Genomic DNA, 21,335 nt, shown 5'->3' with positions numbered 1-21,335 from the left:
GTAAGTTCGTGCTGTAGTGTTCATCACTTTCCACTGGGTGGTAGTCTTTCCCCAGGCGGGTGGGTAAAGGGGTGGGGCAACGAAGGCGCATATATGTGACGTCAACGTTTCAGTTGTTTGGCGCGATGTCGAGACGGATTTCAAAACCTTTGGATTCAAACCGTTTGTAGACGGTGGCTAGAGCAGCCTACAACTTTGTCTTCGGAGGCCGAAATTGTGGCTAGCAGGACTGCAGACATTACTGGTAAGCATACTGTTTTGCCCAGAAAACGTAATTAGTTATACTTAGACACATAGTTGTCGATCAAGTTAGCGTTACATTTAAAGTTGTTGCGTAGAAATAACACAACTAACGAGTGCGCTGTTATTAGCTTGCTAACTTAGCCAATGTTAGCTGTCTAATCTACAACAAAAATGGTAACGTTACTGTTGGTTTACGTAAAATGTTCGTTAAAGTTGGCCAGCCATAACGGCAAGTTGGCTAATATTTTCTTGTGCACTTTATCTAACGTTTTCGAACGGTTTATACCACGTTATGTAGCGTTAGGTTTTCCGGCAGGATTTTAGCTAACAGTTTACAATTGATGTAAGTTAACGCTAGCTATCGTTGTTAGTAAATTCCTCTTTCTTTTTTGCGGACAAAGGGATGTCGTGGGACTTTTTTGTACCTGTGTGCGTGGGTGACCTGGTGAAGACCGGGGGGATCAACCAGTACGTTGTCCAGGATGTGGTCTCCCCGAAACAGCTGCCTTCTCATCTCAACAGTAAGTAATTAACTGTTTATGTTATGATTATGTTATGCCTGTTTAGACTTTTCTGTAACATCTTAAATCGGGCTGGCGTGTTTCTGTGTTGAGCTCTCTCCCTCTCATACACGCAGGTTTCAAGGCAGCGTTGAGAAGCCAGGGGCCTCTGTGTATGTTGGAGCACTTTGACACGGGCTACAGTGTGCTACAGTGAGTGTTCATATATCCTCGTCTTTGCTCCTGTTGCTGCTATCAGTATTTGAAAAAGTGCAAAACCGGTATCTGTTTATTTTCTTTTTTAAGGCATTGCAACACAGTGGACTTGAGTGTGAAAGAGGATACTCTGGAGTTGCTGGTACAAGGTTAGTCTTTTGGATTTTTGTGAAGTTTGAATCTAGGAGAAAACATCAGTGTTGGGGCAATCATGCATTGTCTTAATTCTTTTCCTTTCAGTGGTTAGTAGCCTGGCTGTTTCCCTGCCGTCGCTCCTCCTCTCCACCTCTGTCTCGGCTGCAGACCGCAAAGACCAACTTAATGCAGTTAAAATGAGCGTGTTCCTACTCTGCAAACTCACAGAGACCCTTGAGAGTGACTCCTATAGACAGAGTATCGTCACAGCAACTGGAAAGGTATGGTTGTTGGAGGACATGTCTAAGAAATGTTGTTTGGTATGATAGTAGCTTATATTTATTGTGTTCAACTGATTTAAATGCCCAGTGATGAGATCATGGCAAGTGTGAGCCAGTCAGGCCAAGAGATTGTGCTCTCTAGCCTTCTGCTTGGTGGGTAGTCTTGGCAGTGTGGCGGAGTTTTGTTGCACTGCTGTAAGGGCCCACCCACATTTAACCTGTAGCCTTCTTCATCAAATGCCCTCCCTACAGCAATGGGATTGGACATGTGGGAGGCTTCAAACAGTGCGTGGGTGATTGTTTGTCTTTGAATGTGTTTTGTTTGAATGTATATGTATCAGTTGGCAGGAGGGTATAGTCTCTGTGTTGACAGCCTTGGACAGCTATGAACTTTAGACTTTGGTAATCTGAGGGCATTCATACAGCATTATTCGCTTTATTATAAATGTTATATTCTTGTTCAAGACTTTCACAGTCCAATCTCTGAGTAGCTGAAATTATGAAAGTGATCAGGCTTTGTCTGTCTTGTGCAGGGTGGTAAAAAGGGCAAGGCTGGAGAAGGGCTGCTGCAGTGGGATTCTGAGAGGGAGAGGGTGCTGCAGGCCCTCGTCCAGCTCCTCCAGCTGGACATCCGCTCCCTCTGGAACCTCTCTCTGGTGGAGGAAGAGTTCATCAGGTACTCCGCCGTCTGGGGAGCTCTGGGCAAGGGCACAAGATTCGACTTACCTGACTTAACTCAATTAGTTCTGTGTGATATTCCACTGCTCCGGATCAGAACGAAGAGCTGTATCTCTGTCCAGTAATGATAACATTGTGGCCTTAATAGGAACTGGCACGGAATTGATTTTTGCCTCCCCAATAATGATGCCACACCATGTGGTTTGGATCGAAATGTGTGTACCTGAAGCTTAATTCAATAGGATTAGAGATCTTAGATCAATGGGATGTTTACTCAACCATACACTTTCTTTAGGTTGACTCAGAACAAATTAAGATTGCTTCATGTTATGTGTGGAACTTCTCTTCACAGTGCTGGCTTTTTATTTTCAGTAGAAGAGGATATGCTGTGTGTGTTTCTCACATTGCTGACAGATTAGTGTGATTTTTGCACTCATGTAGTTGGGAGATAAAAGTTAACAATGGTAACTTTTGGTAGAAGAGTACTTCAAATGTTTTGGGACCGTTTTCAATGGTCAGTTAGCAACAGCCGGCACAAACACGTCCCCCGGTCATCTGTTTGGCTGGTGGATACAGAACCTTTATAGGCACAGGCTGTAGAATTGGATCTGCACTCCATCACAAAATGAAAGAACCTCTAATCCTGTGTTTTGTGTTTCTTACCCTCAGCTGCGTGACCTGCTGCTGCTATAAACTACTTGAGAACCCAACCATCAGCCATGTGAAGAGCAAACCCACCAGAGATGGCATAATCCACCTGCTGGGGGTGCTGATCAAGAAGTACAGTCACCTCCTGGGTTAGTCTTTCACTATGGCAGAGAAGAAGAATTTGAATCAACATTAATTAATATTACTTTATTACTCGCATAAATTACTGAGGGAGTGTATAATTCCTGTCAGATTCTGTAATACATTTACCTCACAAAGTATTGACAGGATGTTGGAGTTTGCTGAGACACACACCGATATCCACAAATTATGTTGATCCACGCAGGATTGAAATAACTGAATCACTCTGGTAAAAACTACATTACCAGACCTCTTCTAGTCATCAGCGATGTGATTTTTCTGGATTAATCCGGAATTCCAGATTTTCCAACCTGAAAATGTGACCCACGTGAATCATGCAGATCTGTAAAAACATATCATTCAGGGATGGACTGGCCATCGGGACATCGGGCCGCTCTAACTGTGGACCGGTCGGGAATATTTTTTGACTAGCCCTGTATCTTTTCACAGAGGAAAAAAGCATCAGAACAGCGTCCCGAGAGTGAATTTGACGAAGTTCCAGTTCTGAAAAAATAAACAGAGCGTTTAAACAACGGGTTCATTTCGTTTTAACACCATAGTTTGCCGGCTGGGCGGTGTTTGGACCTTCGGGTCAATCACAGTGCTTAAAAACGGAAAACTCCACCCAACCGGGAAGCTGGGCCAACACACAGTCAAATGACAGGTACAGACAGTTCAATTTGAGCCGCGTAGCTGACAGGTGGTTGTGAAACTGTCGAGAAAGAATCATCTAGACATTCTGTCTTATTTTCAGCCCAATGTGAGTGATAAAGCAACAAATTTAGGTGAATTTAACTAGTAAACAGACGGAAATATTGTCATTTTCACACGAGCCATCGTTGTAACTGAAATTACTATAGCCTAGTGTAACTATTGCTACCTAGCAGGGCAAGGAGAGTGAAGGAATATGTAGCTATCTATTGTTGTTTGATTAACCGTAACTAAATATTAGCTTCAGCTAAATAATTTGCAGTGGTGCAGCCTATCATATATTATCTTTGAGTTAAACTGAATATAGTCATTTAAAAAGTCTCCTATAGACAGCCATCAGTCCTGTAACTTCTGAATACATGCACTGATCTGTTTAACAGAGCCAAACGGAGGTTAATAAAGCTGAAATAAGTGTATTCCTGGTTTTGCTAAAGATGTTGTTGATGCCATAAAAGTGATGCCCATCTCCTAACTGGCATCCTTGTGATAAGGAGCTATGTCAGAGCCATGTGGTTATCTGAAATGACCAACACCCCTCCAGCTAATCAGAATAAATTATTCAGCCAGGCCATTGTATAATAAATATTATGGATGATATTTTGTACGATCACCTTTTTTTTTAAAGTTAATGTCCATTCTATCAGTATCATAGCAACAAGAGATTGAGGGAATCAGGGTCAGGGAGACAGCAAAGAGCAGCCACACCAACCAAACCCCAAATCCAGACCGGACACTGCACCACCCATGGCTTCACTACTGCCGCGCCGTGCTCTGAGCTCCGTATATTTTCCTGCTTTTTTGTCCTTTGCCAATCACATGCCTGAGTCATACAGGGCTATAGGCGTATATAGCTAGTATGGGGTTCTAATAAGCTTCAACTTTCACTAGTGCATCACTCCCTTATCTCTGCCCGCAGGTGCAAGTGTAAAGGTGATCCAGCTGCTGCAACACTTTGAGCAGTTGTCAAGTGTGTTTGCCCAGGCTGTGTCTGTGTGGAGCACAGAATATGGAGTTAGGGCTATCATAGGAGAAGTAATAAGGTCAGTACTTATGTCCATGTTACGTGTCTCTCTGTCCCTGTCTGTGAGCTTCTTTTCGTTTCTCTGTTTGGCATACTTTGTAGGGCTGAACAATTAATCGAAATTTTATCGAAATCGCAATATGGCCTACTGCAATTTTCAAATCGCAGGAGGCGCAATATTTGTTAAAGGCGAAATGTGTGTCAAAATACCATTTTAAATTAAATATTGTCGTGCTGCAGAGATGTCCTGGCCTACACATCATATTCTACAGACTTAAGAAAACATCTTTCTTTGGTACAGATCCCCGCAAAAATCACACCATAATCATTTTAATACGTTTTTCAATGAAAATGAGAATAATGATGTAAAAATTATCATTCCCTCTAATATCGCAAATCATATCGCAATTGCAATATCAGTCAAAATAATCGCAATTAGGTATTTTTTTTATTTTCGTTCAGCTTATTAGTTGCTTAAAAAATTTTCATATAAAAGTCTTTATATATATATATATATATATATAGTCTTTATCTTTTAAAGCTTACACATACTGATAATTGGCATTCAAATGTAATTGTGACTTAGTTGCCTAAGTCCTTTTTTCATGTGGTTCTTCCTGTTATTTTGTCCACTCCCTGTAGATTTTTGGCATAACTTTCAGTCCTAGTCCCATGCTCTACACAAGACTACATGCTTGGATGATCAGTTCATTTCAAAATGTCCATGTTCTGTGTCTTGTCAACTTTTCCCTCTTCCTTCAGGGAGATTGGTCAGAAGTCGAGTGAAGAACTCGCCAGAGAGGGGTCAGGGGTCAAAGCCTTTGCCTCCTTCCTCTCTGAGCTCAGTGGCCTGGTGCCTGAATTCATGATCCCCAACATTAGTGTACTCATCACACACCTGGAAGGAGAGGTACACCTGAACACGTATATCTCACAACTACTGACTATAAAATGCATTCCTCTTGCTCACACGCACATCCTCACTTATTATTGCAAGTTTTGTCATAGAAGTGGTACTATACATCACTCCTTATTCAGGGCTCCATGATCATTGTAGAAACCAAAATGTAGTAGCTTACTGACATAATTAACCTGCAGCTAAGCATATCCTTCTGTCTGTTCCCCCTGTTATCCAGAGCCACAGCATGCGTGTCGCAGTGTGTGAGGTGCTGGGAGAGATCCTGGTGAGGGTCCTGTGTGGAGACGGGCTGGACGAGTCCGTTAAAGCCGACCGCGACCGTTTCTTTGATACGCTGCAGGAACATCTGCATGACACACACTCCCACGTCAGGGCACGTGTGTTGCAGGTCTACACGCGCATCGTCAACAGCAAAGTAGGTTTTCCTCAGTTATAGTGTGTCTGTCTGTAAATGGCATGAGAATTAAGTCTCTCCTGGTCATAGAAACTAACTGTCCTTATGTGTTTAGGCTTTGCCCCTGTGTAGGTACAGTGAGGTGATGGGGCTTGCTGTAGGGAGGCTGATGGACAAATCTATAAATGTGGTGAAGAGCGCCATCCAGCTGTTGGCAGCCTTCATTGCACACAACCCCTATAGCTGCAAGGTAACTTAAACCAGTACAGTTTACAGCTACAATAGCAAACCTTTTTTTCAGGTGTCTCAAGCTGAATGGAACATCTCTGTGTGTCTCCCAGTTAAGCAGTGCAGATCTGAAGAAACCTCTGGAGAAGGAGACAGCTAAACTCAGAGAGATGAAAGAGAAACTGGAGGGAAAAGCACCTGGTAAAGACAAAACCCTGTGATTCTTCAAAAATGTATTCTCCACCTACTCCTTTAGTTTAGTTTTTCTTCCTGCTCGATTCACAATTTGCCCAGTGATGAGACCAAGGCGAATGCGAGCTCACTGAACAAGAGGGTTGGGTTCTTCTTGCCTTGTTTGGCCGGTAATCTTGGCAGTGTAGCGAAGGTTTGCTGCTCTGCTGTAAGGGCCTGCCTACAGTGACTTGGCTCCACCCAAATTATTCCTCTAAAGTTATAGTGGAGTAATCACTGGGAGGATGCCGACAGTGTGTGTGTGTGAGTGTGTTTTAGAGGCAAGAAGTTCACTCGGCTCTCTTTGCTGTTCAGTCAGCCATGAGCTGCTTCTTTGGTAATCTGAGGGCCACAATCAGAAACTCATGGACAGACCAGACCTGCCTCTGCTTTTTCTTTGAAGAGAGTTGTTTCCAAATTCTTAAATGTAACTTTCTAATCCAACTTTTTTTTTTAAGTTTTATCACACGGCTTCAGACTCACTTTCCACTGGAGCCACCAACATTTTCATTGGTGGCATCAGCAGATACTTTGGTGGCACACTATTTCCATTTTATGATGTTAAAATCTGTTGCCATGCCTGTCAGCCTCCATGCCGAAGCTCAATTCCTTGATTCCAACAGTACTTGGATTTGTGGAGAAACATTGCCTGAAACTAATGCTGCATTCGAGAGTAAGCTCTCCATATTGCCTGTGGCTGATTATGACTCTGTTTAAATCTCTTTCAAAGTGAAATGCATTTAATTCAGTGAATTCCTGCTTTTGGTTGTGTAGACGAATCTGTTCACTGTAATGTTATATCTAGTTAGGAATTGCTAACTTGAATGCTTTACCTGGCCAAAATTGCATTCATCAGACAGTTTCCAAAGAACTTCATTATATACAGAGAGGCCAAGGTTTTTTATGTGACAGCAGTCCTGAATGGCAATGGCCATTCTAAAATGGAAGAGCCTTTCAGAAATCTCCTACATTCTCATTCTTTTAATAGCTTTAGAAAGCACAAAACATTGTATCAAACAAAAGAAAAAGTTAAGTGGCACACCAGGAAAAGTTGCAAAATGTGACCAAATGGTGGCACTCTAGAGCCCTGCATCACGATGTAATACTGCCAGTCACTATCCTGTATAGCTAAACTCTTCCTCTCCTACCCTCCCCCTGCATGCTTCTTACCCTTTGAATAATAGACATGTCATTCAGGCTGACCGCTAACTGATTTCTTTTCTTTTGAGTCCCTTTCTTAGTCAGTTGTTCCTCTGAAAATGTTTTTTCTAACTCGAGTCATCCTGATTGAAGTTTAAGTTTTTTCCTCTTCTTTTTTGTTTTTTTCTGCCAGTGGCAGTGATTAAAGCATCTGAGCTGTGGGCCGCCATGGAGCCTGAGCTACTTGTCACTGTCAGGGCCGAGTTGGAGCCCACAAGTGAAGGAGAAAAGGAACAGCAGGAGGAGGAGAGGGGTGTGGAAGAAGTGAAGGAGGCAGAAGACGATAGAGCCACCGCAGTGCAGATTGCTCAGTTCCTCCGTGTCAACAAGTACAGGTGATGCTGATCTGCAGCGTTGTCCTTGTCTCAAGGTTAACTGAAGCCTCTCTAACTGAAGACTGTTTCTGTACAGACTTCTGCTTTCATCTAGGTTTCCTTTTTTATTTCAATAAGTAAAAAAAATAACTCATGCTAAGGGAATTAAGAGTTCAGTTTGATGTGTATTAGTGTGCAGTGAGCTCTTTAATACTTTATTTGTATAGCGCTTTTTGAAATACTCAAAGACGCTCTTTGTATGCATTGTTTTTTCAGCTGCACTTAGCAAGCACCCTGAAAAGATTGTGCTACTGTGCATATCACACAGCTGGCTGGGTTAAAATGTATTTGTATGCATTGCGTAGATTACAATTTCCCATTTGGCAGACGCTTTTATCCAAAGCGAAGTACACATGAGATTTTAATACAACACAAGCAAGGACGAGCAAGGTAGATAAAGCTGTATCAAGAGAAAGTCAAACTGAACTGCTGTTAACTAACCAGCAATGTGTTGGTGTTTCTTTTTTTTCTTTACAGGAATGCTGTGCGCCTTTGTTTAAGAGCCCACAGCTGCTTCCCAGAGTCGGAGATCTTCTCTTCTCTGTCCACTCTCACCCCTGAGACCCTAATGGACACACTGGCTCTGCTCTTCAAAGGTAAAGTCTGCTTTCAGTTCACCTGACGCATTTCTATCCAGAGGTACTCGCCATAAGTGCTCTCCACTATGAGCCTTAATGGAAGCATGATTGAACACATTTAAGATTTTCAATTTGTATTTCCTATGGATTGGAGTAAATTCATCTCGGATGATCTTTCAGCTCGCAGTTCATTAAAACGGACTAATATCTAGGCTTTACAATACTGTGTGCTCTACACTTCTCAAACCATACCACCCAAACCAAGCCTCTCAAATACAGAACCCTCTAGTAAGTGGTACACTATTTTCATTAACTTTCCTAACCGTGTGTCAGTGCATTGGACAAATTGATATCGTCACTAATTACTGGTCCCAATTACAAGCAGTCATGGGTTGTGCTATTTTATTTTCAGTTCATCCGATATCTTCCGGCATTTTGTTTCTTAAATTCCAGCAATAATGGAAAGTGGGTCCATCAGCTGAATCCTTTAGTTTCAGATAAACCGGCTCCACTATGACTCATATTTCCCTCAGGCTCTGATGAGGACACCTCTGAGCTCAGCCAGAATCTGCCCCCAACCCCCCAGAAAGAGGGGGAGAAAGAGGGGGAGGATAGCGAGCTGAAGAAGCAGGAGATGCTGGTGCAGTACCTGAGAGATACAGAAAGTTTTGCCTTACAAGTGGAGAGAGCCATCTCTATCATCAACACCATGCTCTACTGGAAAACCACTTCAGGTAGATGGCCAAATTCTGACGTGTGCAAACCAATTCAAAATTGACATTTTCAATTCAAAATCAGTTGCATTATTACATGTGAATTTATCTAATAAAGTGAAATAACCATTTGATGTATGTAAACACTATAGCTGAAGCTTTGTGTTTTTAGTGGTCCAGGAGGCGGTGCAGTTTTGTGTGACAGTTTGTGAGTTCAGTGTCGCCGACTCTCTGAGCGGGGTGAGGAAGATGCTGCCTCTGGTCTGGTCAACTGACGCTGCCATTAAAGATGCTGTAGTGCAGGCCTACAGGCGCCTCTATCTTAACCCCCAGGGAGACACCACCAGGTCAGTAAAGTGCCACACACACACATCACTGTTTCCTCTATTCATTTGGCAGTGGTACGCCGCCACAACAAGGAAAGTACCACTACTGCTAGAGAAAGAAAAAAATATGTTGTCCAAATGTTTTAGAAGTAATTTGTTATAATTAGAAGATTTTTAGCATTACAAACTCAACTTGAAGCATAATTTGGACCCAAACAGTGACAGACAAAACTAGAATTATCCCCCAAAGCACCACAGCTGCATAAAATTACATAAGAAACACTGCATAAGATAGTATGAAGAGCCTTCACTTAGAAAACAAGTACAGATTCGTACAGTTCCGCAGCGTATTTGTAGCGATGACATATAGGCCTAATTATCTATTTATTTTAATGTGATCTCAGCTAATTATACATTTATTTTAATGTGATCTCGGCTCTCTGGCTTCCTATTTGATCAGCTGCCATAGTCTCTTTTGTGGAGAACACATTATCTTTAGGCTGCCTGGCTTGCTAGGTAACATTAGCAACTGAACCATTAATAAACGTAGCTTGTAGCACATTGCATAAATACACAGAAGCACTGCTCATACAACAATGTGCTTTAATATAAAATGCCACAGTATTTTTCACCGTAAAAAGCTTTTGTTGTATAAATATCTTCACATCACTGTATGGTGGCAGTTAATGTAAACTAATAGATGAGGAGCCCAGAGTATGTTCTCTCTTCATATGACATCATCAAAACTCACTTCAAGAGGATTATGGGAGATTGAAGCTAAAATGTGAAGATGTATAGTTAAATTTCCATAGTAATACAACTTCAAAGTCAATGTAACTCAACCACAGCAAAATGGTCTCTCCCTCTCTCTAATCAACTGTGTGACAAATGCAATCCTGCGAGATCAGGCAAACAAGATGGTATTTTTCCTTGATGAGGATTAAAATTTCAGTGTTCTAAATTAATGGATGTATTAGTATACACAATCCAATCCACAGCAGAAAATAGTAATCATCAGATAGAATAGGCTACTATGTTTCATTTTCGTGCAATTTGAACAGTTGCCTATACAGTAGGTACTCACTTGTGCCGCATAATAAATACAAAGTGGGAAACTGTTGCAGGTATAATAATCTATTTCAACATTCAAAGGGTCTTGGATAAAGATTTCAAAACTGCCATGATCATCCAGACATGCTAGTCACCCTCCACACCTAATATCAGTCATTTCAACTCTCTATTTTAACGTCACTCACTATCCTCTGTTGAAAACTGTCAATGGAAGGCCTAATGAAAGGAAAAATGACAAAATGCTTAGAGATGAAATAGCATACCAATATTATATGCTATCATGTATGTCTGTTTTAATGTAATAAGTGATTTTAAAATGTCAGTAGTGTAACCTAATGTAACCAGAGCAGCCTATATTTTTAGGAAGGAGGTTGAAAAGAAAAACATACCTGCAGCTCACAAAGGTATATAACTAGTGATTGGTGGACACACACTATATTACAGTCATATTCCCATTAAGTTAGTGAAGACCAACAGAAACAGAAATTTCTTAAGTATCAACAACTACCAGACATTTACAGTATCTATACCAATTGGTCCCATCATCATGTTTTGTCTGAGAAAACAATCTATTTCATTTTATCAACAAAACAATTTTGTTAAATATTTTTTGCCCAAACTAATATAAATGTAGTACTGATAATTTTTTTTAACATGTATTTTGCACTTAAAAGAGTATTGATAAGTATTGGTATCGATAAGCAGTATCAATAGTGGTATTGGTATTAATAAAATCCTAACCATACCCATCCCTAGTTGTAGAGACTAACTAACTAACAGGTGCAGTTTTCTCATGACATGGCTCGCCACTGTACCCCTTTCTCTCTTGTTTTAAGCACTTCTTTCATGGTGACTTGCTTGACCCGAGCAATGACTTTACTTGTCTTGCTTGACGTTTAGCAGTGACTCGACTTGACTTGCTTGAGTCTAAACACAGTGACTTGGGACTTGCTTGAGACTTGCTTGAGACTTGAAGGTTAAGACTTGAGACTTGCTTGTGACTTGCACATGTGTGACTTACTCCCACCTCTGCTACTCAAAGAACAGACTCAATTTGTACAAAATGTATGCCTTATTATGCTGCAGAGGTATAGAGGACTGAAGTCTCATTTTTGGTTGCTTAAGTTGAATTTGGCTGTAGAAGATCTTTGCATTGTGGTTTTAAAAAAAATATTTTTGTTACTCATGTGAATATACTTACAATTAGTTGGCCAGCTTGCTTGGTGCACTATTATGTGTACAAAATAGTACCATATATACAATGAGACACTTAAGAGTGGAATAAAGTTGGCTCTTGGGAGCAAGTCTGAGACACTACTCTGTACTCTGCTTTAAAAATTACTGTCTCCTCTTTTAATAAGGGTCAAAGCCCAGACTCTTGTGGACAATCTCTCTGAGCTGATGGTGGATGCATCCCTGGGAACGATCCAATGCCTAGAGGAGATAGTGAGTTACACCTCTCTTATTACTCTTAGCAAGTCTGCCTCCCTGCACCGGATTGTCAATTATAGAAACATAACTTTTCATAATATTAGACATAATGTTTCCATAAAGACATAATGTTTGTAATAGACATAACATGTATAGTCTAGGTTTCCTTTAAGTCTAATGTATTTTTAAATGCCTGGCACTAAAACAGTTGGGTGTCCTTACCTTCCATCCATGTCTCTCTAGGTTCAGGAGTTCTTTGGCAGTGACAGCACTCTCCAGTCCACTGTAGTGCAGGTCCTGTGGGAGAGGTTTACCGGGAAACGAGAAACTCCTGGCCTCTACAGACGAGCTGCAGTGCTACTGCTGGGCATGGCTGCACGGTAAGGCACATACATGGCTACATCTGCCATTGCAGCTTGTCTGTATATGACTTCTTTTCATTATGTTCATATGAAAAATTCACTTTTTTGCCCTGTGAAGAGGGCTTACGCAAGTTTACTGAATGAGAGGGCTGGGCAGGGAGGCTTTTTGGCTTTGCCTCAGCTGTCTGACATTCAACAAATCCTCTCATTAGTCAGAATATGAGCTCAGCCCCAGTTCCTCTTCATTGTAATCGAAGTCACGACCATATAACTCTAGGCCCCTTGCCAGTGCATTTCACTGAACATATATATTTATATATTTAAATGTTCCCCCTCAATCTACCTCAAAGACTGCCGCTGCTGTAGGGAAGAGTGAGCGAGAGTAGAGAGAGAGAGACTATCTGCAGTCCACCCACACTGTTGCCTCTCTTCATCCAGCCGGCAGCATTCATAACCTATTAAATCTTATGTGCTGCTCCTAACCTAGCCTCCCACACACATTATCTGGGCAGCAGGCTACGACTGGCAAGGCCAGCTCACAGTAGTTGGGGTGATAAATGGAGATGTAGGGCAGAGTTGTTCAGTACTTCAGCGTGCACGACCAGATGATCACTTGGTGCAGTAAGAATATAAATTTTTAAGCCTCTTCGCAAGACTGCCTGTTGCTTGTACATCAATGTGTATTTGCCTTTAACAGGGCAGAGAGGGAGGTGGTGCTCAGCAATCTGGACACTCTTTGTTCGGTGGCTCTGGGAGAGAAAGTGACTGAAGACTTCCTTCTGGCCAGAGACGCTGTTATCACCATCTGCAGCATTACTGACCATGTCAGGGTAAGAACACATAATAAACCAGTTTGTCAATAAGCATTGCCTGATGGCCCCGGGGCCAGTAAGGTATTGACTTGAGCCTGTTGATTGGCCAATCACTTGTCCAGTCGGACCAGCACCCAAAAAAGCTTCTGGACTTAGTAGTAGTTGTCATGCATTAAAAAGCTTATTAATCTCTGCCTTTCTGCTCTTCCACTGGTGCATTCTCTTCTCTGTAGTGCTTTTTTTTTTTTTTACCCAATTGGATTAGAGATTGGGACAACTCCTTGGAAATAGTCAGAGTTGTGCGGAGTGGACATGAAAAAAATTACAAGCAGAAATAAAAAAGCTGTTTCTTTGTGGAAGTTTCCTAGGGTTGAAAATGATGTATCAATCCTATACCATTTTACAGGATAGATTATTGTAATTTTTCCTGTAGTTATTATTTGTATTCATTTGTATCGGAGCTGCCTCTTTTTTTAACCTACAAATCACCTACAATTACCCCAAGCACACACTCAATGTCCACATCAAGAGCTGGCAATACCTAGCCCATATGTTGGCAAAGCAGGTAGACAACAACCCCTTGTCAGCTCACATTAATGTACTGGCAAGCTGGATGAATTTGAGCTGTGTTCCTACAGGCCTTTTTATTAAATGAAATTAAATCTAATAAAAGTCTTGTAAGTGAAGACAGTGTGCGGGAGTCTACAGATTTATACTTTGTCCTCCTCTGATGCACCTGGCGCATACACATGGTTGTGCAAAGATTACTTTTTTGTCATTCCTACAGGCCTTGAAAATCCTTGAAAGTTTGTGGATTTGAGAAAAATAAAGTAGGAAGTGTCAGTATTGCACATTTTATTGTAATAAATGACTTAAATGTATGTAAAAGTAGATATTTTTTGATTTTGCCTGCTGGACTACTCCAAATACACTGGGGGCAAGTAGAACCTTCTGGCCTGGTTGGGGAAGTGTTAAAAAGACTTAGCATTGAACCTTGCAAACATATGGCACATAGAGAACACCAACAATTGTTAATGCACAATGTTAATATCATGCACTTCACTACCGTACCCCTCTCCCCCAGCAATCAAAGGGTGCTCCGTTCAGACTGCCCCAGGACCATCAGCTCTTCACCTGCCTCACACAGGCCATCGCTGAAGGTAAATGCAGACACATGCACACATTTGTTTTCAGAGCCTTGCTCCCACTGCTGTGAATAAGCTTCTGCAGTGTATATATCCTCCACAATTTGGTGAGAAACATGCGCTCCATTTGTCTAGCTGACTTCTAGGTCTCAACCACTGGTTTCTTCCACTGACTACCTCTTTTTGCACTTGCTCCAGGTGTGGTGATGGAAGACCCATATTGGCAGAGCTTCATGGAACAGGCTGTCCGTCTCCTCTATTTCCTGGCCGAATCCCCCGACCAGCTGTGCTCCCGCCTCCTCCAGCGCAGTGCCCGCCTCTTATCAGATCAGATTGCAGAAGGTGGGGAAGTCAACAAGGATGCTAGCCAATTGCAAGGTGGATCTCAGGACTCTGATGAGCAGAGTGAGCAAGGTGAGCTGATGTTTGTGTTGACATTGTGTGATCAGTGTCTCCACGTTCCTTGCTTTCTCTTTGTGCGACTCTTATCAGTGTGCTGTTAATCACGTGTCCATGCGTCTTTCTCTCCTGTAGTGAACTGTGTGCGTCTGGCCCAGCTGCTGGCGCTGTGTGGCTGCGTGGCTTTCTGGCAGGTGTCCCACCTGGAGCGCAGCGTGAGTTCTGAGCTGCGGAGGAGAAGAGGAGAGACAGAGGAGAGGGAGGAGAAAGAGAAAGGCCCTTCCAGCAAAGCTAAGGTACAATGGGAAATGTAAAGAACGCATTCTAAAACATGAGCATTTTTAATGAAGTTGCAGAGACCTAGAAAGCGCCAACGCACTTATTTGCTATTCATTTTCCCTTGATCTGCACATTGTTGTATATATTATCCATATATTATATCCATATTTCAGTAGTGAGATTCTTTAGTATCATTTAAGTTCAGTCTATAGTTACTGTGTGAGGTAGGTCAGGTGTCTGTGTGAATCAGTATTTGCTCAGTCTATAGTTACTGTGTGAGGTGGGTCAGGTGTCTGTGTGAATCAGTATTTGCTTAGGATATATTTTAACTATGACGGACGTTGTCACGCCTAATGCTAATGGCTTGTTTTTGACAGTAGTTCTGCAGTTACTTTAAAGTTATAAATGAAGCGCATACGGCTTCCTGGAGGGCGAGAATCATTTTGACAATCAGATTGACACTTTACTCAGTGGGAGGGCTTAGTGAGATTTTGTTGACATTGTCAGATGATTGACAGCTCATAATTGTTCTGCCACCAGGGAATAGGAAGATGAATGTCTCCTTAATTAGCATTAGAAGTAGTAGTTGTAGTTTATTTTATTTACTCATTTCTTTAGAGAATTTTTTGGGCATATTGCAGACATACAACAAAGGTCCCAGGCTGTATTCAAACCCAGGGCGTCACAGCCGCATGGTATGCACCTTAGCCAACTGAGCCACCAGTTCTTAAAACCTAAAACAGTAGACAGTGCTATCAGAAAGCTCCTGAGATGCTTTCTACGGATATTAGGGTGGTTATTTTGTCAAGTTTTAAATATGATTTTCCAACAGCAAGCAGCCAATGAGAGTGCTGTGGAGGAGGAGCTTGGGTTGATTGGTGCATCTGCTGAAGATACAGAGGCGGAGCTCATCAGAAAGATCTGCGAGACTGAATTACTGGCTGGTAATGAAAACTATATTTTATCTTTTGTCTTTTCTTTCCTCCCACACATTAAGCTGTATCTGAAAACCACTTTTCCTCACCCACTTCATTCAGTGCTTCACATAGGGTCTTGCTGATGAGAAGATTTTTTCTTTTTTTACATATTACTGAAAATCTTCAAATATCCCTGTTTTCTGCTGTTTAGAGGAGAACCTGCTGTGTGCGTTCCTGCCCCTGCTGGTGAAAGTTTGCAGCTCTCCAGGACGCTATTCCCACCCACAGCTCACCACTGCTGCTTGTCTGGCACTCTCTCAGTACATGATGATCAGGTAAAAACACTGTTTTTCCTAGTAATGTTCCCCCTTGTAAACCCATTAATATGGGCTTTGAGGTGTCTCGTAGGCCCTCTAGGTTTCCCCCAACTGTTCACTGGTATGGGAAATCCTAATCTACATTGCTCTAAATACTTTCTAACCCTTATGTCAGCCCGTCGGTGTGTGAAGAGCATATCCGCCTGCTGTTCACTGTGCTGGAGCGCTCTACTCTGCCTGTTGTCAGGGCCAATGCCATCATAGCCCTCGGAGACCTCACAGTCCGCTTCCCTAACATCTTGGAGCCCTGGACGCAGAACCTCTATGCCAGGTAACAGAATGGCACACATTCAACTTGATCAGCCCAGCTTTTAAAATGAGTTTGTCACATTAACTGCTCATGCACATCTTTCCCACCCAAACACACACCCACAAGACAAAGACTTTCTTCATGTTTGTCAATAAGGGAGCAGTAATTAATGGCGTGTTTGTATTGTAATTAAGTCATACAGCTAATGATAGTCAAATAAAGTAGCTTTTTTTTCACCATGCATAATTATATCTGGTGTCGGAGATTTAGTGCCAGACTAATTGCCTCATCTCCAATTCGATGCACTATGCACATTATCATAATATCCAATGGTTGTTTTTTTTCCAAGATTATAAGGAACACGCTATGCCTCATGGCCCAGCTGAGTGGGTGTATTGTAAATAATGTTTCATTTCAGCCAACATTCCCCCTATGCTTGTACACTTGAGCCATCCTCATCCAGATCCCCACCACCTGTCTCAGTGTGTTGTTCCTTTCAGCCACTGAAGTGTTGCTGCTGTCACGATGCTCCACTGAACCACATGATGGGAAAAGTTCCCTTTCCATCAGGAGTTTTTAATGGGGAGCAAACTTTGAGATGATCTGTGTTGGCAAACTCTGATATTGCTCTTGTATTCTGACCTCTGTAGTTACCATAGGAACGGGCCAGCGCATCATGGCTTGCAGAGAACCCACTCCTACTCGTGAACTGGGGTGGAGCCTTAGACTGCCTTTAACAAGGGCAGTTTTAGACATCGAGCAGCTTAATTACTAGTGTGTTGCGAATTGTGACCAGAACCAGTGAGTAGTGTGTTGTAATTATACGGAGTGGTTGGGTGAGCAGAAAGGGATAATTTCGGTTGGAGTCAAAGGTTCTACAAGGCTTTACACTGTGGTAGGGAATTTCATTTTGAAAACGTTTAATGATTTCTGTTCATTTGTCCTGCACAAAGTTACGTTGGCACCATATAGCCCACTTAGAAGTTGAATCAAGGAAGTTATTTTCCGTTGTTTTATGAAGTGTGGTTTTAATTATAATGGTTGATAATTCTCACATTGAGGTGTTTCAGATGTGTAAAGCATTCTGTGCTTTTATAGTATGTCATTACCCTCCTAGTGTTTCTACCTGATAAGTATTTCATAGTGTTCCCTAATTGTCTCCCACTCACGACCACCTCCACTCTGTTCATTCTGCTCAAACCTGCTGCCCTGGAGCCTCCTGATAAGCGTATTAAGAATTAATTACCCTGTTCATTGTTGTTGTAAGCCTCTACATTGGCATGTGGAAGTATGTAGCCGTGGTTTTAGATAAAGCGTAAGCCATGGCCAAGCTTGTGATCCTCTGCCAAGAGTCCTGCTCTACAACATAAACGGTTAATGAGTTTCTTTTGTTCTGTAGTTTGGAGTTTGTGTAAATCTAAATTGGTCTCAAAATGCCATCAGATTGCCCTAGCACTGTCTGTCCAATTCCATTGTATTCCAGCTGAGGCAGTGACAGGTGTTTGGTTTCAGTAACAATCTGCCTAATTTCAGGTCTTTTACAGAAATGTTAATTGCTTGGGACTGAATAATAACGAATAACCAGGTGGCATAAATTTTTACCTAAGTAAAAAAAAATTGACCTACGTTGCCACCACTAATTTAACATTTTCTTCTCTCCTAGGCTGAGTGACGAAGTTCCATCAGTGAGGCAGACAGCGGTGACAGTGCTAACTCAGTTGGTGCTTAAAGATGTGCTTAAGGTTAAAGGTCAAGTCAGCGAGGTGGCGGTGCTGCTAATTGACCCCCAACCGCACATAGCCAGCCTGGCCCTCAACTTCTTCAATGAGCTGGCCTCCAAGGTACACACACCCCTTGACACTGAACAAGGTCTCAGCAGAGTGACATCAAATAATTAGGAAGCGTTTCTCATGCTGTCTTTCTCTCTGGATGGCGTTACTCTTCAGGACAATGCAATCTACAATCTGCTCCCAGACATCATCAGTCGACTGTCTGATCCGGAGAGAGGCATGAGCGCGGAAGACTTCAATACCATCATGAAGTGAGTTGCATGTGTCTGTTTGTCTACTTGCATCTACTGTCTCTGTCCACAAAGGGTTTATCCACCCTGCGGAGGACTTGGCAGGCTTGGGACAAATCGTGACTTGGGTTAAGAACCAGTTGAGAGGAAAATTGACTTCCTTGCTATTCTGAGAGCTGTGTCGATGCCTTATTTTATGTGTTTTTCAGGCAGCTGTTCTCCTACATCACCAAAGAAAGGCAGACCGAATCTCTGGTGGAGAAACTTTGTCAGCGCTTTAGGACTGCCAAGTGAGCACATCTCCTCCTCCTCCTTATCTCATCTTCATACCTCTGCCCTGTTTCTCTTATACTTTGCCTGAGCTCAACACTGACTGCTGTCATGACTCTGTCCTGCACCATTTCATTTGTATGATACGTGGGTGGATGTGTGGGTAATTAGTTGGCTTTTCCAGTGTGTTGATGGAGCTCCAGCATGAAAGTCAGTTCACAGTTCAGAAGTGGATTTTAGAAAATGATGTGCTTCACCTATCACCTGCATTCACTGACATTTTCCTATTCTCACTTCATCATTGAAACTGTCCTCCTATATAGCTGAGGCATTCAGGCAGTACAATTGGCCTGGCCAGGCTTCAGTCTGCCTCTGACTCACCAATCCATACCCAGACCTCATAGGAAGGACATTTTATATTACACAATGGCAAAGTGAATCAGACATACCAGGGTCCAGGAAAATGAAATTTGCCCCCCCCCCCCCCCCCCCCCCAATGCTAGGTCAATGCTCTCTTCACGAACAATGAGGTCTTTGTCTTGGATCTTGAATTACTATGCATTTCACATTCTTTCTAATCGCATTTTCCTGGTTTCTCATCCCTCCTCTCCACCCCTCTAACTCTTGCACTCTGCCCCTTTCCTCAGGACGGAGCGTCAGTGGTGTGACTTGGCCGTGTCTCTGTCTCTGCTGTCCATGTGTGAGCGTGGTCTTAAGAGGCTGCAGGAATGCTGGGAGTGTTACAGTGACAAGTTGACTGAGCCTGGAGTCTACCAGCCTCTGCTCTCCATCACCGCCCGGCTCCGCCGTGGGGCCAAACCCCAGCTCAAGGTGCTACAAATTTTTCCATTTCATTGTTTGTATTATAGCGTAATCTTTGGTTGTTTTTACTGACAGTAACTTTGGTTTCCCAGGCCCAGGTGGACGAATTTGAAAAGCGGCTGACGGCGGTTCACACGCGGGGGCTGGAGAATGTAGAAAGCCCTGAGATGGAGGAGGAGAACCAGAAAGAAGGAGGATCCAGTGAGAAGACAGTCTTGCGTACGCCACTGCCCGCCAGAGGCCGGACTAGGTCCAAGAGAGGTGAGTACACACATCAGCCTTTGACTTTCAACGGCGCTGCTGTGGGCAGATACACTTGTAGAAAAATTCTGTTGCTTTATTTGGTGATTTTAATCTCCACCCTTGGACAAAATAACCATTTTTCTGTCTGATGCAGGTCAAGCAAAGCCGTCCGTTTCCAGTCGCAGTGATGAGAGTTTTGTGACTCCCCAAAAATCCCGGAAGTCCAAGAAACCCGTCATCACTTTCAGCAGTGATGAAGAGGAGGATGAAGAAGGTGAGTGTAGTCACTTCATTCATTCACCACTCCTCATTTTGGCATCAATTTGCTCTTGAAGGAAATCAAAATTTTTACAATTTCAATTTGTTTTTCCCCATTATTAATTGTAGGTTGGAATATTTAAATGGAATTTCCTTAAACTGCCTCTTAAGCAATGTACTTGGTATTTGACATAAATAGAGAACAGAAATCTATTGTACTCTAATTGCTTTAATTGTTACACACAGAAATTATTTCATTCAGCACAAGGCAGTGATATGCTGTTCAGGGTAAATGGAACAAAGTTCAGACCAGAATGTTTGGACTGGTGGACCGAGCCCTAAGTTGAAATTAAATTATACATGGTGGCAGACAGTATATTTTATATAACAATCCCAGTGTGTTTCACTACATGACTTTCTGAATAGTATTTACAGAAGAAATTAAAGTTTTCTGTTTACGTACTTGAGTCATTTTCCTTGACCCTAAGTATGTCACTTTTTTTCTTTGACTTTTGGACAATTTCGTTGGCTAATATGTGCAACATTAGGACTCAGTGAAAGTCTGCCTTAAAATCAAAGTGTACATGAAAGCATTCATGGATTCATTTCTCATTGCGACAGCTCGCAGGCCTTCAAGACTAGTGGAAATCATCCTTGGAGTCCATGTGACTGTTTCGAGTTCTGATAATCTTCTCTTGTTTTCAACCAGATGCTGTAATGGCAGAGAGTGAGACTCCCAAAGTGACTACGCCCATCGCCCGCACTTCCCGACGAGCTCGTCTCAGACACTGATCTCCTTCCTCTCTTGTTTTTGGCTTATATCTGTATGTCACCTGTAATCGTCTGTCTGAAATGAAGTGTCTCTAATTGTTGTGTTTTTACTTCTCTATTTTTACTTTTTTAAATCCGTTTAAGATGTTGCTACTTGGCACCACACTAAAGTAGTCTCATGACTTGTTGTATGCAATGACTTAGTATCAAGACATTTTTTTTTTTTTTTAATAAACCTGGTTCTGGTTTGACAGGAACCCTACTGTCTGTCTCAGTTTGAGGTTAATCACTCACCAGCCTCTGCACACTGAAGAAAGCTCTAGAGGCTGACGCTAACAAATATGTGAAGGGTTGGGTGTCTGGTGGGTTAT

General features: G+C 42.3%; 1 protein-coding gene and 2 non-coding genes across 4 annotated transcripts; all 3 read left to right on the top strand.

Annotated features, from left to right (window-relative positions):
• Positions 1–145: 145 nt before the first annotated feature.
• On the top strand, positions 146–21,227 carry ncapd2 (non-SMC condensin I complex, subunit D2). 2 transcript variants are annotated; one of them, XM_071908786.2, is made up of 32 exons: positions 146–244; positions 645–764; positions 881–956; positions 1,050–1,108; positions 1,200–1,375; positions 1,909–2,051; positions 2,723–2,850; positions 4,470–4,593; positions 5,337–5,484; positions 5,711–5,860; positions 6,003–6,137; positions 6,229–6,316; positions 7,680–7,881; positions 8,398–8,516; positions 9,032–9,232; positions 9,384–9,558; positions 11,970–12,054; positions 12,283–12,419; positions 13,099–13,231; positions 14,298–14,373; positions 14,557–14,772; positions 14,893–15,053; positions 15,869–15,980; positions 16,165–16,288; positions 16,446–16,601; positions 18,244–18,421; positions 18,527–18,621; positions 18,810–18,890; positions 19,518–19,701; positions 19,785–19,953; positions 20,090–20,209; positions 20,903–21,227. In XM_071908786.2, exons 2-32 carry the CDS (start codon positions 647–649, stop codon positions 20,983–20,985), a joined length of 4,152 nt encoding a protein of 1,383 aa, XP_071764887.2. In that variant the 5' UTR covers positions 146–244; positions 645–646; the 3' UTR covers positions 20,986–21,227. The 2 variants fall into 2 exon arrangements, with proteins under 2 accessions (XP_071764887.2, XP_071764879.2); XM_071908778.2 differs by having other exon boundaries at positions 5,711–5,908.
• Positions 1,458–1,791, top strand: LOC139919950 (small nucleolar RNA U85). Its single transcript, XR_011785018.1, has one exon. It is a non-coding gene; the product is annotated as a small nucleolar RNA U85 (small nucleolar RNA).
• Positions 6,404–6,697, top strand: LOC139919943 (small nucleolar RNA U85). Its single transcript, XR_011785016.2, has one exon. It is a non-coding gene; the product is annotated as a small nucleolar RNA U85 (small nucleolar RNA).
• Positions 21,228–21,335: the final 108 nt, after the last annotated feature.

Source organism: Centroberyx gerrardi, chromosome 12 (assembly GCF_048128805.1).
Source record: "Centroberyx gerrardi isolate f3 chromosome 12, fCenGer3.hap1.cur.20231027, whole genome shotgun sequence".
Taxonomy (NCBI): domain Eukaryota; kingdom Metazoa; phylum Chordata; class Actinopteri; order Beryciformes; family Berycidae; genus Centroberyx; species Centroberyx gerrardi.
This window is presented reverse-complemented; position numbering and strand designations above follow the sequence as displayed.

Bases quoted from the DNA above. Each gene is read 5' to 3' on its own strand.
- ncapd2 (XM_071908778.2), top strand. From the start codon at position 647: ATGTCGTGGGACTTTTTTGTACCTGTGTGCGTGGGTGACCTGGTGAAG. The intron at 2,851-4,469 runs GTTAGTCTTTCA...CTCTGCCCGCAG, and splicing joins GAAGTACAGTCACCTCCTGG to GTGCAAGTGTAAAGGTGATC. The intron at 5,485-5,710 runs GTACACCTGAAC...CCTGTTATCCAG, and splicing joins TCACACACCTGGAAGGAGAG to AGCCACAGCATGCGTGTCGC.